Source organism: Notamacropus eugenii, chromosome 5, assembly GCF_028372415.1.
Source record: "Notamacropus eugenii isolate mMacEug1 chromosome 5, mMacEug1.pri_v2, whole genome shotgun sequence".
Classification (NCBI taxonomy): domain Eukaryota; kingdom Metazoa; phylum Chordata; class Mammalia; order Diprotodontia; family Macropodidae; genus Notamacropus; species Notamacropus eugenii.
In genome coordinates, this window is record NC_092876.1 from 17,445,483 (window position 1) to 17,467,317 (window position 21,835).

The window sequence follows — 21,835 nt, forward strand, 5'->3', positions numbered from 1 at the left end:
GAATCCAAGGACCCCCTCCTCCCAAGGCCAGATTTTCCAGGCCCCTTCAGACAAATGTGACAAAAGCCCTCCTGATCCAAGGGGAAAAGGTCTTGGCTTGGGCTTGGCCATCACATCCATGCCCGCCCTCGTTCTCTATCTCTCCTCTCTTTCATAGCTAAATGATTTGATCAGTCCTGCTGCTATTGGCACCTCCCATTGTTTTCTTCCCCCTCTCCTCTTCTCTCTCTGCAGGTATTTCTGACACCAACTGAAACTGTTCCCTCCAAAGATCTCTTGACTCCCAAATCTTGTAGCTTTTTCTCAAGACTTATCCTTCTTGACCTTTCTTCCATCACCTTTTCTCCCTTATGTTCTCCTCTCTAGGTTTTCCTGAAACTTGTTTCTTTGTGTACCCATCCAAACCATTTCTTCTTCTCCTGTCTCCTTTTCTGGATCTCATTCAGGTCACATCTGTTAACCATAGAGTTTTCCCAAGTCTATTTCTTGGATCTTCTTTCTTCATGTCTCCCTTTACTATTTCACTTGGTGATTCGCATCAGCTCTCATCAACTCAATTATCTCTGTGCCAATGCCAATTTGTGCAGCCCTAATGACTCTCCTGACCTTCAGATGCTTGTCTCCCACTGCCTATTGATATGTTAAACTGAATGTCCCAAAGACATCTTAAGATCAACATGTCCAAAACTGGACTCATTAGCTTCACACACACACATTCACACACACACACACATACACACACACACACACACACACACACACACACACACACACACCCTACTATCTTCCCAACTTTTCCATTAGTGTCCAGGGTACCACCACCCCACTAGTCCCTCAGGCTTACAGCCTGAGTATTGTTACTCTCTCTAACCCACCCCTCCATTTCTAATCTGCTTCCAAGTCCTGTTGATTCCAAATCTCCAATCTGATCATGTCACACACACACACACACACACACACACACACACACTCAATAAACTCCAGTGGCTCCTTGTCACTCTCAGGATAAAATATCAAATCCTCTGTTTGGCATTCAAAGCCCTTTGTAACTGGTCACATACTACACAGCACCCTTACCTTTCTAGTTTTCTTACACTCTCCTCCTTTATACCCCCTTTTTCTCTCTGGGTTGTTCTAGTAGCTATCTGACCAGTTCTCTGGCTCCTTTGCTGGATCCTTCTCCAGGCCATGCTCTCTAGCCATAAAGGTCCCTCCAGGCTCTGTTCTGGACCCTCTTCTCTTCTCCCTCTGTACTCTATGACTCATCAACCCTCAAGGATTTGTTAAACATCTTTATACTGATAGTTCTCAAACCTCCATTTCCTTCTCCAGTCTCTCTGCTGACCTCCAATCTCCCGTCTCCAACTGCCTTTCAGACATCTTGAACTGGATGTTCAGTAGACATCTTAAACTCAAAATGTCCAGATAGACTCATTATCTTTCCATCTAAACCCTTTCCCTTTTTCTAACTTGTCTATAACTGTAGAGGGCACCACCATCCTTCCAGATCCTTAGTCTCACAAAGTAGGAGTCATGCTAGGTTCCTCACTACCACCAAGATAGTGCCAAGGCATGTCAATTTCACCTTTGCAGCATCTCTCAAATACACCTCCTTCTCTCCTCTGACCCTGCTACCCCCCAAGTGTAGACCTTCATCACCTCATACCTGGACTGTTGCAATAGTTGCTGATAGGTCTGTCTGCCTCAAGTCTCTCCCCACTGCAATCTGTCCGCCACTCAAGCACTTAAGTGATTTTCCTAAAACATAAGCCCAATCATGTTATTCCCCCAATAAATTCCCAGAAGCAAATACAAGATCCTTTATTTGGGATTCAAAGCCCTTTACACCCTAGCCTCACTTCCATTCCGGTCTGCTTACCCCTTACTCTCCTGATACATACTCTTCAATCCTGTGAAACTGATTTCCTTGCTGTTCCATGAAGAAGACATTAGATGCTTCATCTCCTGGCTGTCTCCCATGCTGGGAATGTCCTCCTTTTCATCTCCCATCTTTCTGAGGCTTTCTTTAAGGTCCAACTAAAATCCTACCTTCTACAGGAAGCCTTTCTTTTCCTGACCCCTCTGAATTCTAATGTCTTTCTTCTATTCATTATTTCCTATTTCTTCTATATTAAGCTTATCTGAATATATTTGCTTGCATGTTGTCTCCTCCCATTAGAACTCCTTGAAGGCAGAGGCTGTCTTCTACCTTTTTTGAGTCCCCATTGCTCATTCACATTTCCTAGAACAGAGTAGGTCCTGGAAGCTTGTTGACTTGTATTGTGGAATGGCTCCTTGGGAATGAGGAAGGGGAAGTATACTGAAAGAAATTCTAGTGATATAAAGAACTATTTTAAAAAACAAAATCACCCCCAAACAAAAAAAAACTGCATGTCTAATTTATTATAGACTCCCAAAGAAAAGCAAGATGTATATAATCATTTCATACACAAATTCTTTCTGGTTTTCATGTGGAGGTGTTCATTTTATTTGACGTTTGTTAAGTTCAGCGTATACGTAAATGGTGACTAAAAGACATACTGGCAGGGGAGGACACTTGGTCCTGGGCAATCCCGAGACATCTCATGTAAGAAAAAATCCTTGAGTTGAGCCTCGAAGGACCCTAAGAGGCACAACTGATCTGGGAATTCATTCCAAGACTGGGAAGACAGTGGAAAAACCTTTTTGGAAGGGCATGGAGATGGTAGATGGACTAAGGTTTGAGGAACAGCAGGCTGGCTAGTTTGCTTGGAATGTAGAGAGAGTAAAGACTAGCAATATACAAGAAGCTTGAGGAGGGAGGCTGGAGTTAGTGAAGGGCTTTAAATGCCAACTGGGATGTTGTATTTGATCCTAAAGGTAAGAGGGAGACACAAAAACTTTCTGGGCAGAAGAGAGATGAAGTCAGACCTGAGCATTAAGAAATTTCATTTCACAGCTTTCTGGAGGATGGATTGGAGAGGGGAAAAGCCAGACACTGAAACTTCAATTAGTAGGCAATTGAAATAGTTTAGGAAAAAGGTGACAAGGGCCTAGACTAGAACAGTGACAATGTGAGGAAAGAGAAGGAGCTAGATGAGCAAGTTGCTATGGCTGTAGGATTGAAGAGCTGGTATATGCCTGGGGATGAGCAGAGAGATGATTTAAGGATAACTCCAAGGTTTTGGCCCTGAGAGACCAAGAGAATATTGGTTCCTTCAGTAGGAGGAAGTTTGGAAAAGGAGATGATTTGTGGAAGTTTGGAGAGAGGAGAAGTTTAAAAGTTCCATTTAAAACAGTTGAGTCAGAGATGCCTGTAGGTCATCCAGCTAGAAATTTCCAAACAGCATCTAGTGATGGGGGCCTAGAGCTCAGGAGAGATACTAGGGCCTGGACACTAGGATCTGGGTGATGGTTGTGGAACCCAGAGGAGCTGAGGAGACTACCAGAAGTGTGTGTAAAGAGAAGACCCAAACTCAACCCAAGGGAAGTCCACATTTAGGAAGGGGAACATAGATGGTGATCCACAAAGGATGCTAAGAAAAAACAGACAGCAAAGAGGACTTATTATTCATCAATGCAGGTGAAGAGTAGCATATGTTGTTGAATCACAGGACAGCTTCCCAGGGACTCTCTGCTGTTCATTCAGGGCTCTCAGATTCAACTGGATATAGGTCAGTCCCTCAGGGTCTTCAGTCTCAGGGACCTAAAGGAAAAACAAAAGGGTGAGTGATCAGCCAGTATGACTCAAAGGAAGAGAGAAAGAGATAATAAGTTGGTTACTGAAAAGTGGATGAAACCAAGAACCAGAGTATGAATGGGAGAGGAGGGAAGAGGGGGTTAAGACCCAGGAAGAGACAGATTCCTGTCAGAGGAGGATGAGAACAACTCACAGATTTTCTTGAATGTCTGTGCTTGGCCACTTGGGCATCTGAGTTGGAGAGAAGGTTCTATCAGTTTGGGGGTTCCTGGGATCAGGCCTTCCCAAAGACATACCCAGGATCGCTGACCTCCCACCTGCCTGAATCACTTACATTGGGTTTCTTCTTGGGGAATTCCAGATTTAGCAGAGAAGCAGACAAACCAAGGACAACATGGGCATGTTGGGAATCTATGAGAAGAAAATAGGATGGGTTGGCAGCTCTTTCCCCAACATAATCACTATATAAGATCCAAGATCACACTGAGATGCTAGATCAGGGTTGAAGAACCTGTGGCCTTCAGGCTGCTTGTGGCCTTCTAGGCCCTTAATTCCCCACCCCTATGCTAGATCAAGGGGGCAAGGGAAAATGAGCTGAATCTCCCTACCTTCTGGAGGTCTCTCCATGTGAAATTACTGATGAGAAAGAAAGAGAAAGGCCAGGATCAGTCATCAGCCTGTGATTTGGAGAATGGAAGGAACCTTAAAGATGATTTAAGGCTAGCCCTCATTTTCGCAGTTGAAGAGACTGAGACCCCAGTGGCCATCATACTACTTAATCCTTCAGCTCTCTTTATGTTTCCTCCTTTCCTCCCCAAACTCACCAGTTTGGGCATGGCAATAACCAACAAAAGTCAAGAAGAGGAGGAGGAAGAGAATGGAGGCACAACTGCAGGCAGCAACGAGAATGGCATTGATTTCTGTGGTGGGGGTGGAGAGGAAAGTAGAGGCATTAGTCATGAGGATCCATTGTTCTTTCACAAATTATTCCGCATTCATCCTGCCAACCAACACCACCACCATACTCCAACCTAAGTGCTGAGCTCACACTCAGGGAGGTCACTGACCCCATTCTCCATTTCAGGAAGCCCTACCTCTTCTGAGAAGATTTTCATTCTCTAGAAAATAAAATGGAAAAGTTAGGATGACAAGATTGGGGATTCTGAGAGCAAATCCCCCCAGCCCAGCTCTTAAGCATGGTCCCAAAGACTCTGGAAATAAACAGAAAGGCAATGTCTTTACTCTCTTCCTGGGTCTCTAGGTAACATTCAAAGGGATGAATGGGGCCAATTGCCTGGTACTACAGATTGATAGTTTGGAGAGAAGGGGTAAATGTACTCACTCTCTAGATGGCCTTTAGGGTGTCCACCCCTCACCTTGTATTATAAGTTCCAAGGAATCACTGGGCAGAGTTGAGACAGAGCTGTCATCCCCAAGGAGATAGTGGCACCTATACTTTCCAGACTGGTTGATGCTCACATGGATCAAAGGGAATTCAGCTCCATCTTGGGTCAGCTCACTGGTGGCCACCGGTGTATCCTCTCCATCCTTGTACAGAGCAAACTTCACATTCCAGCCCGGGGGAGGGCTCTGACATAGGAGGGTCACATTCCCCCCTGAGGCCACTCTGGAGCTGGGCCAGGCTGAGACAGAAGGCTTGGGAAGGGCTTCTGGAGGTGAGAGCATAGAGAACAATCTCTCAAAGTCTTATGTGCGAAAGAGGAGAGTTCGCTACCCAAGATGGATTTCCCTGGGCCCCTTTTCTCCCCTCCCCAGCCCCTCTTTACCCTTCCCCTCACATGGGGAACTTAACTCTAACCCTAAAAAAAAAAATCTCAATTTTTTTCTTTTCTGTTCCAATGCTTGAGTTCCCTCCATATTCCAATACTACACAGGGTATCAGAGGGCCCCCATCCCCACACTGAGTTCCCAGGTTTTAATTAGAAAGTCCTCAATGGTGGTATCTGTGCATGGCCTCTACAAGATGCGAGTGAGGTCAGCAGCAAGCCATCATGGCTCCAGGGCTAACCCAACCTCTGGTCAGGGCACTACCTGGATACTGAAGGGTTAGAGAGGGGGATACATATTCCCTGGAGGGGGCAGATGCTCAAACTTCCTCATTCTCTGACAATAAAGAGTTGGCTTGTGCCTCCACTCTAAGTCACTCAGCATTGGCTAGGGCAGCCCCTCCACATATGGTCTCCTCCCTGGCTCCCCCTCTATCCTCCCATGACACTCACAATAACTTCACACTGACCTCTCCAAAATTGTCCTTTCACCCTCTTACCCCAAGATCCCAGCACCTGCTCTGGGCCCCAATCTTAGACCTGCTCTCTCTCTCACCTGTGACCCAGATCTCCAAGGCTTCACTGGGCTCTGACTTGACATGTGGCTTTAACGTCTCATAGTAAATGCAGCTATACTTCCCAGAGTCCTGGACCCGCAGAGACTTTAGGGAGAAATGAGCTAGAGTATAGCCTGGGGTCTGCTGTAAGGGTTCCAGGGTCCCTGCCTTCAGTAGACTGAATGTCACCAACCACTCATTTTCTGCTTTCGGACTCCTGCAGCAGAGCATAACCTCCCCATCTGGTGCCACCACAGGACCTGACAGGGCTGAGAGGGATGGCCTGGGGAGAAATTCTGAGAGGGAGAGAGGTTGGAGGGAGGATGAGAAAGAAAAAGGAGAGGAGAGGAGGGGAGGGGAGGGAAGAGGAGGGGAAGGGAGGGGAGGGGAGGCGAGGGGAGGGAATAGGAGGGGATGAGGAACAGAGAGGGAGACTTAGTTAGTGTCTTGGTAAATCAAGTGCAAGGAAGCCAGTGTCACTGGATAAAAGTATATGTGGGGTGGGAGCAAGGGTGAGAAGGTATAATAAGATTATGAAGTGGCAGGGGCAGGAGGAGGGAAATATGAAGAGCTTTGGATGCCAAACAGAATTTTATGCATCATTTTGGAGGTGGTAGAGAGCTACTGAAGTTCACCAAGCAGCATGGTCAGACTGCTTTGACAGCTGAGGAGAGAATGGGTAGGAGTGAGGAGAGACTTGAGGCAGGCATACCTCAGCAGCTATTGCAATAGTTCAGGTGTGAGGTGATGAGGGTCTGGACCAGGGTGTGAACAGTGGCAAAGGAGAGAAAGGGGCATACTGGAGAGATGTTGGAGCTGCCTCCCAGGATGCCGTCCTTAGCCCTCTGTAGAGCCCCACCTGGGAGTAGCAGAAATCTGAAATCTAGACTCCAGTTCTCAGTTCTACACTTCTCTCTCTCCCATGGCACCACAGAATGGTACACTCAAAATCAGATTAGACCTTACATTAGGTGGCCATCATAATCTGAGGAGCTTCTAATTTACTAAACTGGGAGACCTTGCAAAGACTCCTAGACTAAGTGAGACTCTCACAGCAGAGGCTTGGGAGCTAAGATCAACTGAAAATTCTCACCGTCATGTGAGAAACCAAACAGTTCTGGGTGATAATTTTACACACACACACACACACACACACACACACACACACACACGCACGCACGCACGCACACACGCACGCACACACACACCACTGATACCTAATAATAAATTTCAGTGGATTCCAGTAAATGCAGAGAGAGTTTGGGACTTACCACATGCTAGAGAAAGCACACTGGCTCAAAAAGAAATTAAGCAAATCCAGATGAGCCCCAAAGACTTGTTGATATTCCCCCCAAAGAAATAAGAACCAAACATTAATTCCAAATCAACCCCTCACTCCCCCCGGATGATTCCCCAACAAGGGATTCATACAAGCTGGGTTCAGTCCAGGAGCGGGATTACTAATCTCAAAAGGGAGGTGTTTGCCAGGTTTCTTTCTCACTGTCTTCACCCTGAATTAGAATTCTGGCAAAATCTCTCAAATTAAGCTTGGGTATTGCTCATGTCTAGACTCTCCCCAAAAGTCAAAGGGATCCTCCTAGAAAAGATACTCACTAGGGCTGTTGAGGGGAATAGCTGTTTATTTCTCCCACTGCTGGGATTGCATGAAAAGCAAAAGATTCAAAGAACAATTGAATGAAACCTTGAATATCTCAACAGCCCATCCCTGGCATACTTCAACCAGAAGGTAAGACTCCAGAACACCAAGTTCACATTCACTTCAGACATTCTGTGTGGGAGCAGTCACCAGACTTGTTGTGCCTCCCTCAGCCCATAGCAAGAACCCACATTCAGTACCATGGACTATGCTCCATTCCAGCAAATCCAGCCTTCCCTTCCATACATGCTGCAGACACGAAACTGTGGAAGGACATTGTTACTGATGAGAGCAATCAGGAAAGATCACAGGATCATAGATTTGGGGCTAGTCCTCAAGGCCAACTGCTACATTTTACACAAAACTGAGGCATTGAGAGGGTGAATGACTTGACTAGGGTGTCAGAGCTAGTTAATATCTGAGGCAGGATTTCAACTCAAGTCTTCTTGACTTCTCATCTAATTCCCCATACCCTACTTCATGCTGCTTGGAAGAGACAGAACCTGAGCTGGGCTCTGGTGATGGGTGGCATTGGGACAAACACAGCTGGAAAGCGCATTCCAAGAATAGGAAAGCATAGAAGAAAAGACAGATGTGGGAAATCAGGAAAGACCATGAAACCAAGCAAGGAAACAGGAACATGGGGGAAGCTGAAGACAAAAATGACCTTCTGGGATGTCCAATCTGGAGCCAAAAGGCACCTCCACAGCCATCTTGTAAAATCCCTTTGTTGATGTTCAGCCAAGGCCATGCCCATAGTAAAAGACAAGGGAGGCTTTACACTGAGGGCCCCTAGCTCCAAATCCATTGTTCCTACTACATCACCTCTTGTCTCCCCCCAGCAAAGGCTGCGTGATAAGGAGGTGACAGGATCCCTGTGTTAGGAAAAGGACTTGGTGGAAAAGTTTGCTGTCCCTGGTAAATGAGGCCAGAGGTATAAAGGAAAAGAGTATTTATCTTGAGTCCATATGGACTAAAGGGGAAAGAAATTTCTTTCCTTCCTGGGCTAGAGAAGATGGTGACCATGAGGACCAGAATACACATAGTTGGGTGTTGGAAATTAGGACAAAAGGTCTGGTAGCCACAAAGCCTCAGGAGCAACCACCCCAGGAGCTCAAGGTTGGGGGTGAAATCAGGGGCAAAGCAATCTCTTGGAGAGAGATCTTAAGAAAAGCAGCCAGCACTGGCTGAGAAGGTTCTAGGCTCATTCACCCTCACATGTCACCAGGCACTGCAAGGGGCCACTTAGTTCTGACCATCAGGTCTCCTGTCCATGGAGGCAGCCCTAAGTCTCTATAAGGTAGTGGTTCCCTTTCTCCCAAGAGACAGATCAGTTTCTTGCCTACTGGCATTTCTCTGGTCTCTGCCATCTCCACCCTGCAGTGGCTGGAAGTTCAGATTTCCTAGTATCCCATGGCACCAGCAGGTCAAGCTTTTCCCAAGAGACCACAGAGCTGAGCCTAGCCCAGAGGGAAGATCTAACAAACAATGTCTGGGAGAGATGACAAGCCTGGGTTTCCTGGGATTGCTCTCTCCTCATTGGCTCCTTCAGCTCCAGCTTTTCAGCCTTCTTCCAGAATCACTCTGCCAATGACAGTTCATCCCACATACCTTTGTCCTGCCATCCCAATGGCTCAGGGGCTGCTCTGTAGCTGAGTTGGGCTATAGAGGGGAGGGTTCAGGGAAAAGGACTTACCATTCTGCACCTCTGTCACTTGGATGAAGCCTATAAAAGAAAGCCAGATTGCAGTCTTGTGCTCCAGCTGCCCCTCCCTACCTCTGACCCAAGGCTCTTCCTTCACTAATTCATCTTTGGTCAGGGAAAGAGGGGAGAACCAGAGATATCTGACCTCTGCTCTCTCCAGTCTCAGTGTCCTTCTTGACCTGAAATCTGCTGACCAATGACCTTTCCCCAATGTCCTCCTCCCTGCTCTAGCCTAGGTCCTCCTCCCTGCTATAGCCTAGGTCCAAACATACCGAGGCAGAGTAGGAAAATGAATGTGCAGGACATGCTGGGCTTTCCGTGCAGGACATGCTGGGCTTTCCGTCCAGTCCAGAACTGCTGACTTTAAGTGAGCAAAGATGAGGAGGCAGGGGAATTAGGGGCTGGGCCCAGGATGTGGTAGCCGGAACTGCTGTCTCCTCCCCTGACACCTGGGACTCGCTTTTTTTTCCACTTTAAAATGGGTAAAATGGAGAATACCTCTCATCGAGCCTTCCTATTTTAGCAAAGCCCAGGGTCTCAAGTGATAGGCCTAATCATTAAAGAGCCAACACATCATCCTTCAAGACTAATGGTGAAAGCCCAGGGCCTCAGACAGCAGTTCTAGCCCCCAAGACCAAAGACTAGTGCCAAGAGGTCCAGAAGGTGTTAATGCTGGGAAAGGAAAGCCTACCCTAGCATTGCCCTGGAAGTTTTACCTTGTCTGAGATCCCTGAATTCTTCATTCTATCATGATTTTTCTCTTTCTGAAGTCTGGCCTTGACTGCTCCCACCATGTGCATGTTCTATGGCCATCCCCATGCTGCTGAGCCCCAGTGCAGCCATTCCCCCAGCCATGTTGGCTGTATTCACCACAACTCACCCAGAGGTGATCTCAGCTGGACCTTGATCACAATAGAATATTCCTTTCACCCTTCCCAATATTTTTTATCTACCATTTCTCCTGTGTCTCTCCTCTCTGCTCATAGCCCATAAGAGCCTATAAGAGAACAGTGTCATGGTGTCTTCCCCAATTAGGGAACTCATTGAAAGCTCTTTGAGAGCAGAGACTGTCTCTTCTCTTTCTTTGTATCCCCAGTGCCTGGCACACAGTAGGTGCTTAATTAATACTTATTGACTGTTGATCTCACTCCCTGCCCACACACGCAACCACAACTCTAGTTCCAGCCATTATCACTTCTTACCTGGGCTATTGCAATGGTCCCTGAATGGACCTCATTGACTCTGATCTCTCCCTGTCTCCAATCCATGCCCCACAGAGTTACTGGAGTGAGATCCCCAAAACAAAGCTCCAACAATGTCACTGCCATTACTCAAGACACTTCAATAGTTCCCTAGTTCTTCTAGTATTAGTTAGAGATTCTTCTGTTTAGCATTTCAAGTCTTTAACAATATCAGGGGTTGCTGTGGTAACAAAGACGTGGTCTGTGTGGTTCCCAAATGAGGAAGAGGAAGATTTCAGAGTGGCAGGTTTCAGCTTAATATAAGGAAGACCACTCCAACAATTAGAGCCCTCTGACAAAGGAGCACCTGGCTGACAGTGAAGGGGCCTCAGGTAGAGTTTGACTCAGCACAGGGGCCACCCATAAAGGAGAAATTCTATAGTTCTGTTAAATGGCTTCCCCTTCCTAGGTGAAATGTAACCCACTCCTCAAAGGAAATGTGTCTTCTCCTGGAAGTGCCCCTGTGGTTCTTCCTGGGCATAGAGCCTGGCATCCCCCCAAGCGTTTGCTTACATACCTGAGAATCCCAGACTGGTAGAGCCTGAAGCCTCCTTGGCCATGCTGCTGCTTGTGATTCTGGTTCTCTAGGGCTGATATGGGCCAGTCCCAAGAACAGCCAATCCTCACTTCCCACAATGTCCAGCAAGGTCTGGGTGCTCAGGAGGGAAAGGAGGCAACCAGGAAAGGTCCCCAGAACCTGAGAGTGGCAGGTCCTTGAGGAACATTAGCTCAGGCTGTGAAGGCTATAAGGAGAGAGGTCCCAGGCTGATGGGGAAGGTCAGGAAGAAAATATGAATCATGTTTGAGAAATGATTCAGAGAGGGACAGGAGCCCTTGAGGCTGAGGTAGCCTTCATGGTAAGCTTGGGGCTCTTTGGCCCGGTGCTGGGCAAATGCATGGGGTTAATTCTCCACATCCTGCTAAGGTTTACATCAATCACTGGAGTTGCTATTGTAGCTCTTGTGGGGAGAAGGCATGTGATGTAATGCCCATTAGATTCAGTGGGAGACAATAACACCAACCTCCACCACTCTCTGCTATTGGCTCATCGCCTTATCAAGTCTCTCCTTTCCCAGGTTCAAAGGAATTTTAATCGGTATGCCAGGGAATATCCTCAGGAAAACTGCAGAAACTGTACTCATCTCAGCCCCATCCTGAAATAAAATCAAAGGAATTACTTCTCCCATAGGATAGACTCTTGTCTCTCCATCTCAAGCTATGCACTTATGGACAAAACCACCCAATGTACTTCACTGACAATATCAGGTAACATAAAATAGATAAATACTAGTTATGAAGTAGATAATAGTTGCAGATAAACAGAAAGTGCGTAAAGAATTAGCAAGGGTAGCCAGGTGTTCCCTCACCACGTTTGGGATAATAGTGGCTAAGGCAGTCTTCTTGTTATCATTAATAATAAGCATTTATTAAGCACTTGTTATGTGCCAAGAACTGTACTAGATCATTCAAATGCAAAGACTCCAAGGATCTTACATTATATGGAACAAGAAAACATATATACACATAGGAACACGCAATATATACATATATGCAAGATGACATTTGTAGGGAAGTTCTTAGCATCCTGATGAGAGGTAGTTATCAGAAAAAAAAACTCCTGAAGGGATTCTTTAAAGTCAAGTGTCTTTGTTGGGCCCAGTGCATTGTGAACTTTAGCCGTCCTGCCACAGTGGTTATAGAATCAAGTCTTCATCCTTTGTTACTTAGCCTTTTCTATTCATAGCTTCCTAGAATCTGAACTGATTGGTGAATTCCCTTTGCATTCACATCCTTCTCTTTAGAGATGGCAACTTAGGCAGTCCAGTGTAACTAAGAGAGAGATATTCATACTTCATCATACTACTTAGTCTTTGTTGTATTCATTTAGAAAATATGAATGAATGTTATTCTATCTTATTAAATACTTTTTCTAAGAGTTAATTGTGACTTTGAACTGTTAGTAGGAATTGCAGTAATGGGGGCCCATGAGCTATAATTTTGGGAGCAGTCACACACAGGACCCCCTAGTACCCGGGGAACACAAACTGTCCACACAAGTACAATTGGAGGACACAGCCCTGTACAATTTGAGGACACTGAGCAAATGAATTTTTCCTAGTGCTTATTAGAGACATTTCATCTCTTCCTAGGAGTCTGTCATTCCTATATTTTAAAGTAATGTTCAGAAATTTTAATCCTTACCCTTTGACCCAACAATACTGCTTCTAGGACTGTATTCCCAAGAGATCACAGAAATGGGAAAGGGTCCCACATGTACAAAAATATTTATAGCAACACTCTTTGTGGTGGCCAAAAACTGAAAATCAAGAGGATGCCCATCAATTGGGGAAAGGCTGAATAAATCATGGTATATGAATGTAATGGAATACTATTACTCTATAAGAAATGAACACAAAGACTTCAGAGAGCCCTGGAAAGACTTACATGATCTGATATAAGCGAAAGGAGCAGAACCAGGAGAACTTTGTACACAGCAACAACCATAGTGTGAGAGGACTTTTTCTGGTAGACTTAGACCTTCATTGCAATGCAAGGACTTAAGAAATTCCCAGTGGTCTTTTAAGGCAAAATGCCTTCCACATCCAGAGAAAGAACTATGGAATTCAATCACAGAATATAGCAGATCATTTTCTTTTGTATCACATTTTGGTTTGTTTTATGATTTTTGCCATTCATTTTAATTCTTCTACACAACATGACTATGGTGAAAATGTATTTAATAGGAATGTATGTGTAGAACTTATATAAAATTGTATGCTATCTAGGAAAGGGAGAGGAGAAGTGGGGGAAGGAGAGAGAAGGAGGGAAAGAAAAATTCTAGGGTGTATGGTAGTGATTGTGGAACACTGGAAATAAATAAATGAATGTATTCAAATCCCTTTCTAAAATACAATTTAAAAATCAACTATTCAGTTTCATTTTATTTCTTTTTTCTTCTACTGAATCTCTCAGCTTTATAAGTAGCATCAACAAAAGCTGCCTGCAACTCTTGAATATGTTGTGGAAGACTTCCCAGTCTTTATCGCTGTTTCCTGGGATCCTTCTGGAAGTAGCATCTCTACTTATGTGAATATAAGTAGGTAGTAGTTATCCTTTCTGACAAGTCGAAACAGGGAAAGGGGGAATGGAGATTGTCACTGTAACATCATCCCTTCCATTTCCCCTTCTCTTACTCACTTCTTACCCCTGAGTATCAAAGCCCTGACTTCATCACTCACGTGAAATTGCTTTTTCCAAAGTAACCAATGCTCTCTAATGGCTAAACCCATTGATCTTTTCTCAATTCTCATTTTTCTTAACCTTACAGCATTGACCAGGGTCAGCTTCCCTTTTCTCCTGGACATAGACTTCTCTCTGTTTTTGTGATGCTGCTCTATCATTCAAGTAGGAGAAATATTATTCTTCAGACAACTTAGCTTTAATTATCCAAGGGATGCTCCCTAATTCTCTCCTGAAAGCTCTATATTGGGCTTTCTCCCCGCCCCCCCTCCCGTATGCTCTCTTAGTGATCTTATCAGTTCTCATGAGTTAATTTATCATTCTATGTAAATATCTTCCAAATATAAAATCTATGTCTCTATCTATGTAGAGAGATATAGATACAGATAACATAGATATATAGCCTAGTATCTCACCCCTGTCACCAACTGCTTCTAAGATATTTCCAAAAGGATGTCTCTTAGGTATGTCAAACTCAATATATCCAAAACAGAATTCCTTATCTCACCCACTTCCTAAAAACATTCCATTTACCTTTTTTGTTTCTTTTCTTACGGATACCATCATCCTTCTAGTCACCCCCATTCACATTCTGAGTCACTCTTGACTTCCTACCCTCCTTTATTCTATATATCCAATCAATTGCCAATTCTTACTGATTCTGCCCCCATAACATCTCTTATATCTGTCCTTTCATCTTTTCTCAATAACCTCCCTATTTCAAACCCTCTCTTCCTCTTGCTTATTAGTAGCCTCCTCATTGGTGTCCCTGCCTCAAGTCTCTCCCCTCTCCAATCAATCCTATAGTCAGTAGGGATGTGATATCCCTAGTTACTAATGTCTCTCCTAAAATTATCTTGTCTTTCTTTTGTGCATAAATAAACATTTCCATGCCATGTCCTCCAATAGGATGTATGCTCCTTGGAGTCAAGGACTGTCTTCATTGCTTGGCATGTAGATACTTAATCATTGCTAGTAGATGCATTTATTGAGTTTTTATACAGGTTGAGGAAGACCACAAGTCTTTCTATTGTTATCCAGGTGCTGTGGCCCATCTTCATAATAAAAGAGGCCCTTCTCAGAAGAGTTAAATGAGCCAGTTTAGCTTAAAAGGCCAAGCTCTCCCACTGCACCCTGGGCCATTTCCAGAGGTCTTTATCTATATCTGGCCACAGGGCCCAAGTGGCTCCAGAGGAGAAAGTGAGACCAGTGACCTTGTAGAGTCCTTACTTACTCAAATCAATGTCAACTGCAAATCATGTCACCATCTTCCTGATGTGGTGGCCCTCTTCCAGAACAAAGGACAAAGCACAAATGAGCTACATGATGGGGAAAATAGGCATTTGGGTCTCACCCATCATCATGGCATTCACGTAGTGGTTTAAGATTTACAAGGCACTTAAAATATATTAACTCATTTGATCCTCACAACCACCCTGTGAGGTGGGTGCTGTTATTATCCTCATCTTACAAAAGAGGAAACTGAGACCTAGAAGTTAAGCAACCTGTTCAGTAATACATCCAGAAAGTATCTGAGGAAAGATTAAAATTCAGATCTTCCTGATTCCAACAGTCAAGCTCTAGCCATTGAGTCACCTAGCTGCCTGAGCAAATCAGTTGATCACTCAAAGAAGACTCAGTTTCCTTATCTTTAAGATGAGGTGTTGAACCAAATGACCTTTCATATCCCCTCCAGTTCTAAAATCTATAATATCATTATGGTAAAATCCCAAAATTACTAAGTGGCAGGGCCAAGTCCTCTGACTTAAATGCCAGCGTCCTGTTCCCCATACTCCATATACACTATACTCTGAAATTTGGGAAGGGGGATAGCTTGTTCTGCATCATTCTGGAACAGAGGGCTTAGGTCATGAGTCAGGACCCTTTGACTTTCCATCTTATTACCCCCAGTCTATGTCTCAGGGTGTTGTCAAGGAAGGGTTTGAACCAGATGACCTCTGGGTCCCTTCTGAGTCTGGGGTTCTTGAAGTCTATGATAATGACTCATGGGGATTTCAGCCTTGATTGGAGGACTTTCTCTACCAAGGTTTACAACTCTTACTAGAAGAGGTGATCCCTGAGGTGGCTAATTGGCTTTGGCTAGGGCTGAAGAAGTTGTTCAGATTGAGGCGACAAGAACTGACCAAGAGACACTTGATATGACCTAAGAGGACTTGGAATAATGCAGTTTGGATATTTGTACCTTCTGGACACTGCCTGTGTGAACTTGAGCAAAATATTTCTTCTCTTACAGCATCAGTTCCTTCACCTGTAAGATGGGCCTAATAATCCCTATTACCCAGAAATATGAATGAAAAGGCTTTTTTCCCATTTCCATATCATTTCAAATATAAGCCATGTTTTAGTTTCTAGAAGGGGATCCGCTGTCTCTGGACAATGGGACTTGGGCACTCCTGGTTAAGAGGAAGATGGTAGGGAAGTCATTATTTTGAAATGCCAAGGACTTTCTCAGAATTTCTCTCTCTCTCCTCTTGATATAGATCCAGGACTTATCCAGGCAGAGAAAAGAGGAAATATGAAAGACAAGGCTAGGGCCTCAGACTTCTCTTGGGCAGCCCAGTCTCAGAGGCTGAGGGGGAAGGCCAAGGGTCAGTACAGGATGTGGCCTACTTTCCTCTGCCTCTGCCCTCCTTGCCCATATGTTGTTATTGATGTTGCCTGTCAGTTGTTTTCCCTTTGTGTCTGAGTCTTTGTGACCTCATTTGGGGTTTTCTGGGCAGAGACACTAGAGCAAATAGCCATTTCCTACTCCACCTCATTTTACAAATGAGGAAACTGATGTAAACAGGGTGAAGTGATTTGTGCAGGGTCACACAGTTAGGAAGTGTCTGAGACTGGATTTGAACTCAGGAAGATGGGTCTTTCTGACTCCAGGCCCAGCAATCTGTACACTATGACAACCTCTAACTGCCCCATATACCTCTGCCATAATTTCACAACAAGAAATTAAAATTATGTCACCACTATGACCTTTCTTTCCTTTCCAAATCCCAGAGGGGACCTAACAATCCTCAATGCTTATCCCTCTCTGCTATTGTCTACACTTGCTTCTGGAAGTCACCATGTGGAAAGGACTTTGCCCACCTGGAACTAGGTCAGGGCAAGGCTACCAGAATGAGGAAGAGACTTTCGATCCCATCATCAGAGTATAAGATGAAGGAATAGGGGGTAGGGAAGGGTGCCCAGCCAGAAAAGAAGACTCACGGGAACATTTCTAAGACTTCCAAGTACCTAAAGAGTGGTTCTCCTCCAGAGCAGCACCTCCCTGACCTTGAGGGATTAAGTTCTATGCAGGCAGATCCCTCCTCAAGGTCAGGAAGAACTTGCTAGAAGTCAGAACTGAACCAGCACCGTGTTGTCTCAGAAGCTGGTGAGTTCCCTACTACTGAAGGCTCTTTTTTAAGCTTTTTTGCTCATGGTAGAAAATACTGGCCATGACACAGTGCAGCTTTCTGCTGAAGTAGACCTTGGCCAAGTTCCCTTCCAGCTCCTCTGTTTGACATGGCCTTTCTAAGAAAAGATTGCTTCATATAGCTAAACCCCAACTCATTTCTCAAAGTGCATCCTCTCACCCCTTAGGTGTCCCAGAAGCTTAGCCATGAGGTGGATATGCAAAGATCTCATGCCCAACAACCACCACTCATCTTCAGTCCTAGCTTCTAGTCCTTAGAGACCCACACATGGAGACCTTCAAGGGCTAGGACATCATCATCTTCCACATTCTTTCTCAGGCAGCACACCTACTTATCCTTTCATTCAATACCCTTGTAACCAAAAGAATGGACTGTACTGCAAACTCAGAGCTGGTGGCAGTGATAGAAGGACCATAGAGATGCCACATTGTCTAATCATGGAAACTTCCACACAACTCTGGGTCACCTAGTAGCTTTACTCAGGCCCCCCTTCTCTCATTGGGTCACCAACTCTGAGGCTAGGAGATGTGGACACATTTAAGAGAAGACTCCCAGAGCTAGGAAGGACTGAGGGCTCATGTTAATCTTGTCTCCAAAGCAATCAACCAACAAGAGAAGATGTGTGCAGTGGGTCAGCCATCTCCCACCCCAACTTAAGAAGAACAGTGAAGATAAATGGAGGGAATGTGACATTCCCATGGGAAAATTCCATTTGGGAAGGAGGAGGTTGAATGGAAGATGTCTCAGGGAAAGAAGACGAATGGAAAGCAAGACAAGGGGAAAGGAGTCAGGATGAAATCTCAAGATTCATCCATCATTAAGTCTTTTCAGCTCTGACTTACAAACATTCACTTCACTCATTCTGAAAGTTGAGTCTCAGAGGAGGAAGTGGGCAGCCCCAAGCCACAGTTAATAATGAGGCACAACCATCATGTTGTCCCTTTGTGTGAGCTTCTGAGAAGAAAATAAGGGTATCTAAACAATGTGGGTAACTGAAAGGCCAATCTTACCCACCACATCCTGTTTCATGGCCCCAGGCCCCCCACCATGCAGCTGTAGGTTGAGAAGCCATTATAGGGGAAGAAAAGGAACACCCTGCAAGGCCTGGAAAACTTGTGAGAGGCATTAATCACTGTGGAAGCCAAGGCAGAGGGGCAGGAGCCAGAACCAGTAAAGGATGATTAAACCATTGGCCTCACTGGTTCCCCATCACCTCCAGAGCCAATCATAAACTCACATAAAGTCCATCAGAACCCAGCTCCAACCTCCCTCCCCAGCCTTTTGCTCCTCCTCACATGCTCCACAGTCCAACCCAACTGGCCTTACTATTCCTCCCACATGGCATTGCGTTTCATCCCTAGGTCTTTGCAACAGTCATCTTATGTACACATGTGCCTCACTCCACCACATCCTGAGCTTCCTTTAGAATTCAGCTCAAGGGATCCTTCTTCCCAGTGGCTTTTACTCATTTCCCACCTGCTAATAACTCCAAAGGGAAATTATCTTGTGTAATAAGGATTGGGAGATCTACCAACCTCCATTATACTCCAGCCCTCAGTCTCCTTACTTGACTAATTCCTGTAATTCATTTTATTATCCTAAACTCTGTGGTATGGTTTCCGAACTTTGGGTCTGGAAACTTGTTATAGAAAAATATTTTTATAAAATAAAATTAGCTTCCTTTGTCATCCTATATCACTTAGTACATTTAAAAACATTCAGAGGAGGTATACATAAATTTTACCAGACTACCAAGAGTCCATGACAAAAAAAATGTTCAGAACTCCTGTTCTATGGTAATTTAGGGGATATGTGTGAGCTATATTGAAATTTACCTAATGAGGAAAGATATCATTGGCTCTGAGCCCTCTCTCCTGTTCACATATTATTTTATAAACTCCTTTCTGCAAAGTAAACATTCCTATCTCCTACTGTATTAAATCCGGTAATTTCCTAGTATTAAACATTAAAGTTACTGAACATACAACTCATTAACAATTAAATTAATCAAACAACAGAAACATAAATAATTATCTACAACATTTTCTCTGTGGGGATGTTCAAGTTAATCAAAACTGTTCTGTAAATATATATGATTAATCTTCCCTTGAGAACACAGAACCATACTGCTTTGTTTATGCTGGTAACAAATCAAGTCTGCAAGAATCCTTTTCAGAAAATAAGAAGTCAGAATAGTTTCATGAGGAAAGTAGGTCTCTGTCTTCTTCCTGCTTTCTCCAGTAATGGCAGGAAAACAGTATCATTGGTTTCTATCAAGTCATTATCCTTGAAATTCATATTCTCTAGGCAGCAAGGAAGCAGTGACCAGAGCTCTGGACATGTGGTCAGGAAGATCCAAGTTCAAATCCAGTCTTAGACACTTACTAGCTGTATAGCCTTGGACAAGTCACTTAATGTCCGTTTGTCTCAGTTTCCTCAGTTGAAAAGTAGTGCTAATAATATACCATCTATCTCCCAGGGCTGTTGTAAACATCAAATGCAATAATATTTGTAAAGCACTTAGGATAGTGCCTGGCACATAGTAGGGCTTAATGAATGTTTATTTCCTCCATTTCTTTCTTCTTTGTCAGCCTAACTCCTCCTGAAATTTCTTTTTTTTTCCTTCAGACAAAAAAAGTTTACAATTCTAACAAGACATTTCTTAACACCTTGTTTCTCTATCTCCCCATTCATTTGTAGCTCAACATTAAATTCACACACTCCCGTACCAAACTCTAGAAAAAGAGTAACAATTATCATGAAAGTTCATAAAAATAGTCTCTTGTTATGGTCAGTCAAGTCTGACTCTTCATTACCCCATTTGCCATCTTCTTGTCAAAGATCCTGGAGTTGTTTGCGTTTTGCTTCTCCAGTTCATTTTACAGAGGAGGAAATTGAGGCAAACAGGATTAAATGACTTGCCCAAGGTCATGCAGCTAGTGTCTGAGGCCAGATTTGAACTCAGGAAGATGAGTCTTCCTGACTCCAGATCCAGTGTTCCATCCATTGCAACACCACCTAGCTGCCCCCAAGAACAGTCTATAAACCTCTGTAGCAGAGGCTTTTGAAGGAGTTAAATTTGTATTTACTTTGTAGGTATTTTATATATGCCTATGTTTATAAATTGTTTCTCTTAATAAAATGTAGGTTGCCTGAGGGTAGAGACTTTCACGTTTGTCCCTGTATGACCAGCCTCTAGGACAGTACTGGCACAAGACTGATGGATTACAAAGGGTGTTTTAAGTAAGTCTGAGATGATTATTTCAGCTGAGAGCTGGAAATGGACACCAAGGGCATGGAGAGGAGGGGGTGTGCGGGGAGTGATGAAGAAGAAAAGGTTGTGAATGGGGAATGACTTAAAGTCTCCAAGAATTACTACACTTGGGCATGGTCTGTGTTGCATGTATGCTGAGGTAAAGAAACCGCTTTACAGAGAGGAGAAACCTATATCAGTTGAGTGCAAAAATTAGCTCACTCTCCTTCAGAATGTCCAAAAAATATCAGACCTAGTAAAAGTCACAAAACCAAGAGACTTTATTTGAATGGAGAAAACAGTCAGATCTGATCACTGCTCCAATTATACACAGTATAGTTTTACATTTTTGTAGGTTTCAAGGAGAACAGATGTTTACTTGGGACAGTTAGGTAGCACTATAGTGGATAGAGTGCCTCACCCAGAGTCAGAAGATTCCTCTTCCTGAAGTCAAATCCGGCCTCAGACATTTACTAGCTGTGTGACCCTGGACAAGTCATTTCACCCTCTTTGACTCAATGTCCTTATCTGCAAAATGAGCTGGAGAAGGAAATGGTGAACCAATCCTGTGTCTTTGCCAAGAAAACCCCAAACACGGTCACAAAGAGTCGGACATAGCTAAAATGATCAAACAAAAACAAAAGAAAATTGGCAAGGATGTTAGAACACTTGGCAGTTTGAAAATGTAAATATAGAAACGAGCATCTAGAATTTACATTCTAAAACACTGGCCTCATAAGCATCTTCAAGACTTCACAAGAATGTTCTTTACAAAGATGTGTCATGTCAGTTGTGATTGTCACAGTTGCTCTGAGACAGAGTCATTCTTCCTCTTCAGGAAAAGGAAAGTCCATTGGGGGCATTCTCCTTGTCCAAGATCTAGGTGTGTGAGGGCTCTGTCTTTATCTTTAAAAAGGAAAACAAAAACTTTGCTTTAAGCTAAGATGGTAGGACTCACTCTTCTATTCACTGGGGAAAGGTAGAGCATCAGTTGTAGACTCCAGTTGAAGCCCCCCCGAAGAGGAAATGCCAAATCCTTGTGCCCAGTGGGACCATGGCTAGAAGTCAAACCACTGAGTAGGAGTGAGTCAGAATCATCAGGAGGCAAGCATGATGGGAACAATGATATGACATCACCAATGGTCCTAGATGTGCTCACACACATATAGCTCTCCATATGCGTTCCCTTCATTTGTCCATTCTACCTGTTGATAATAGGCGCAGTCATGGGGAAGTTGCCCCAGGCCTATGGCAGAAATGCTTTATTAGGATTTTTCTTGCT

General features: G+C 44.2%; 1 protein-coding gene across 2 annotated transcripts; it reads right to left on the bottom strand.

Moving 5' to 3' along the window:
• Positions 1–2,383: 2,383 nt before the first annotated feature.
• Positions 2,384–21,622, bottom strand: LOC140503518 (T-cell-interacting, activating receptor on myeloid cells protein 1-like). 2 transcript variants are annotated; one of them, XM_072607576.1, is made up of 11 exons: positions 21,512–21,622; positions 11,144–11,780; positions 9,377–9,406; positions 6,023–6,319; positions 5,056–5,349; positions 4,774–4,797; positions 4,504–4,599; positions 4,288–4,315; positions 4,014–4,090; positions 3,873–3,910; positions 2,384–3,685 (listed from the first exon to the last, which is right to left on the bottom strand). In XM_072607576.1, the coding sequence occupies exons 2-11, from the start codon at positions 11,184–11,186 to the stop codon at positions 3,554–3,556; spliced, it is 1,059 nt and encodes a 352-aa protein (XP_072463677.1). In that variant the 5' UTR covers positions 11,187–11,780; positions 21,512–21,622; the 3' UTR covers positions 2,384–3,553. The 2 variants fall into 2 exon arrangements, with proteins under 2 accessions (XP_072463677.1, XP_072463679.1); XM_072607578.1 differs by lacking the exons at positions 11,144–11,780; positions 21,512–21,622 and adding an exon at positions 9,658–10,745.
• Positions 21,623–21,835: the final 213 nt, after the last annotated feature.

Coding starts and splice junctions, on each gene's coding strand:
- LOC140503518 (XM_072607576.1), bottom strand. CDS start 11,186: ATGGCCAAGGAGGCTTCAGGCTCTACCAGTCTGGGATTCTCAG. Junction 4,316..4,503: donor TTATTGCCATGCCCAAACTG/GTGAGTTTGGGG, acceptor CTTTCTCATCAG/TAATTTCACATGGAGAGACC. Junction 3,686..3,872: donor ACAGACATTCAAGAAAATCT/GTGAGTTGTTCT, acceptor TTTTTCCTTTAG/GTCCCTGAGACTGAAGACCC.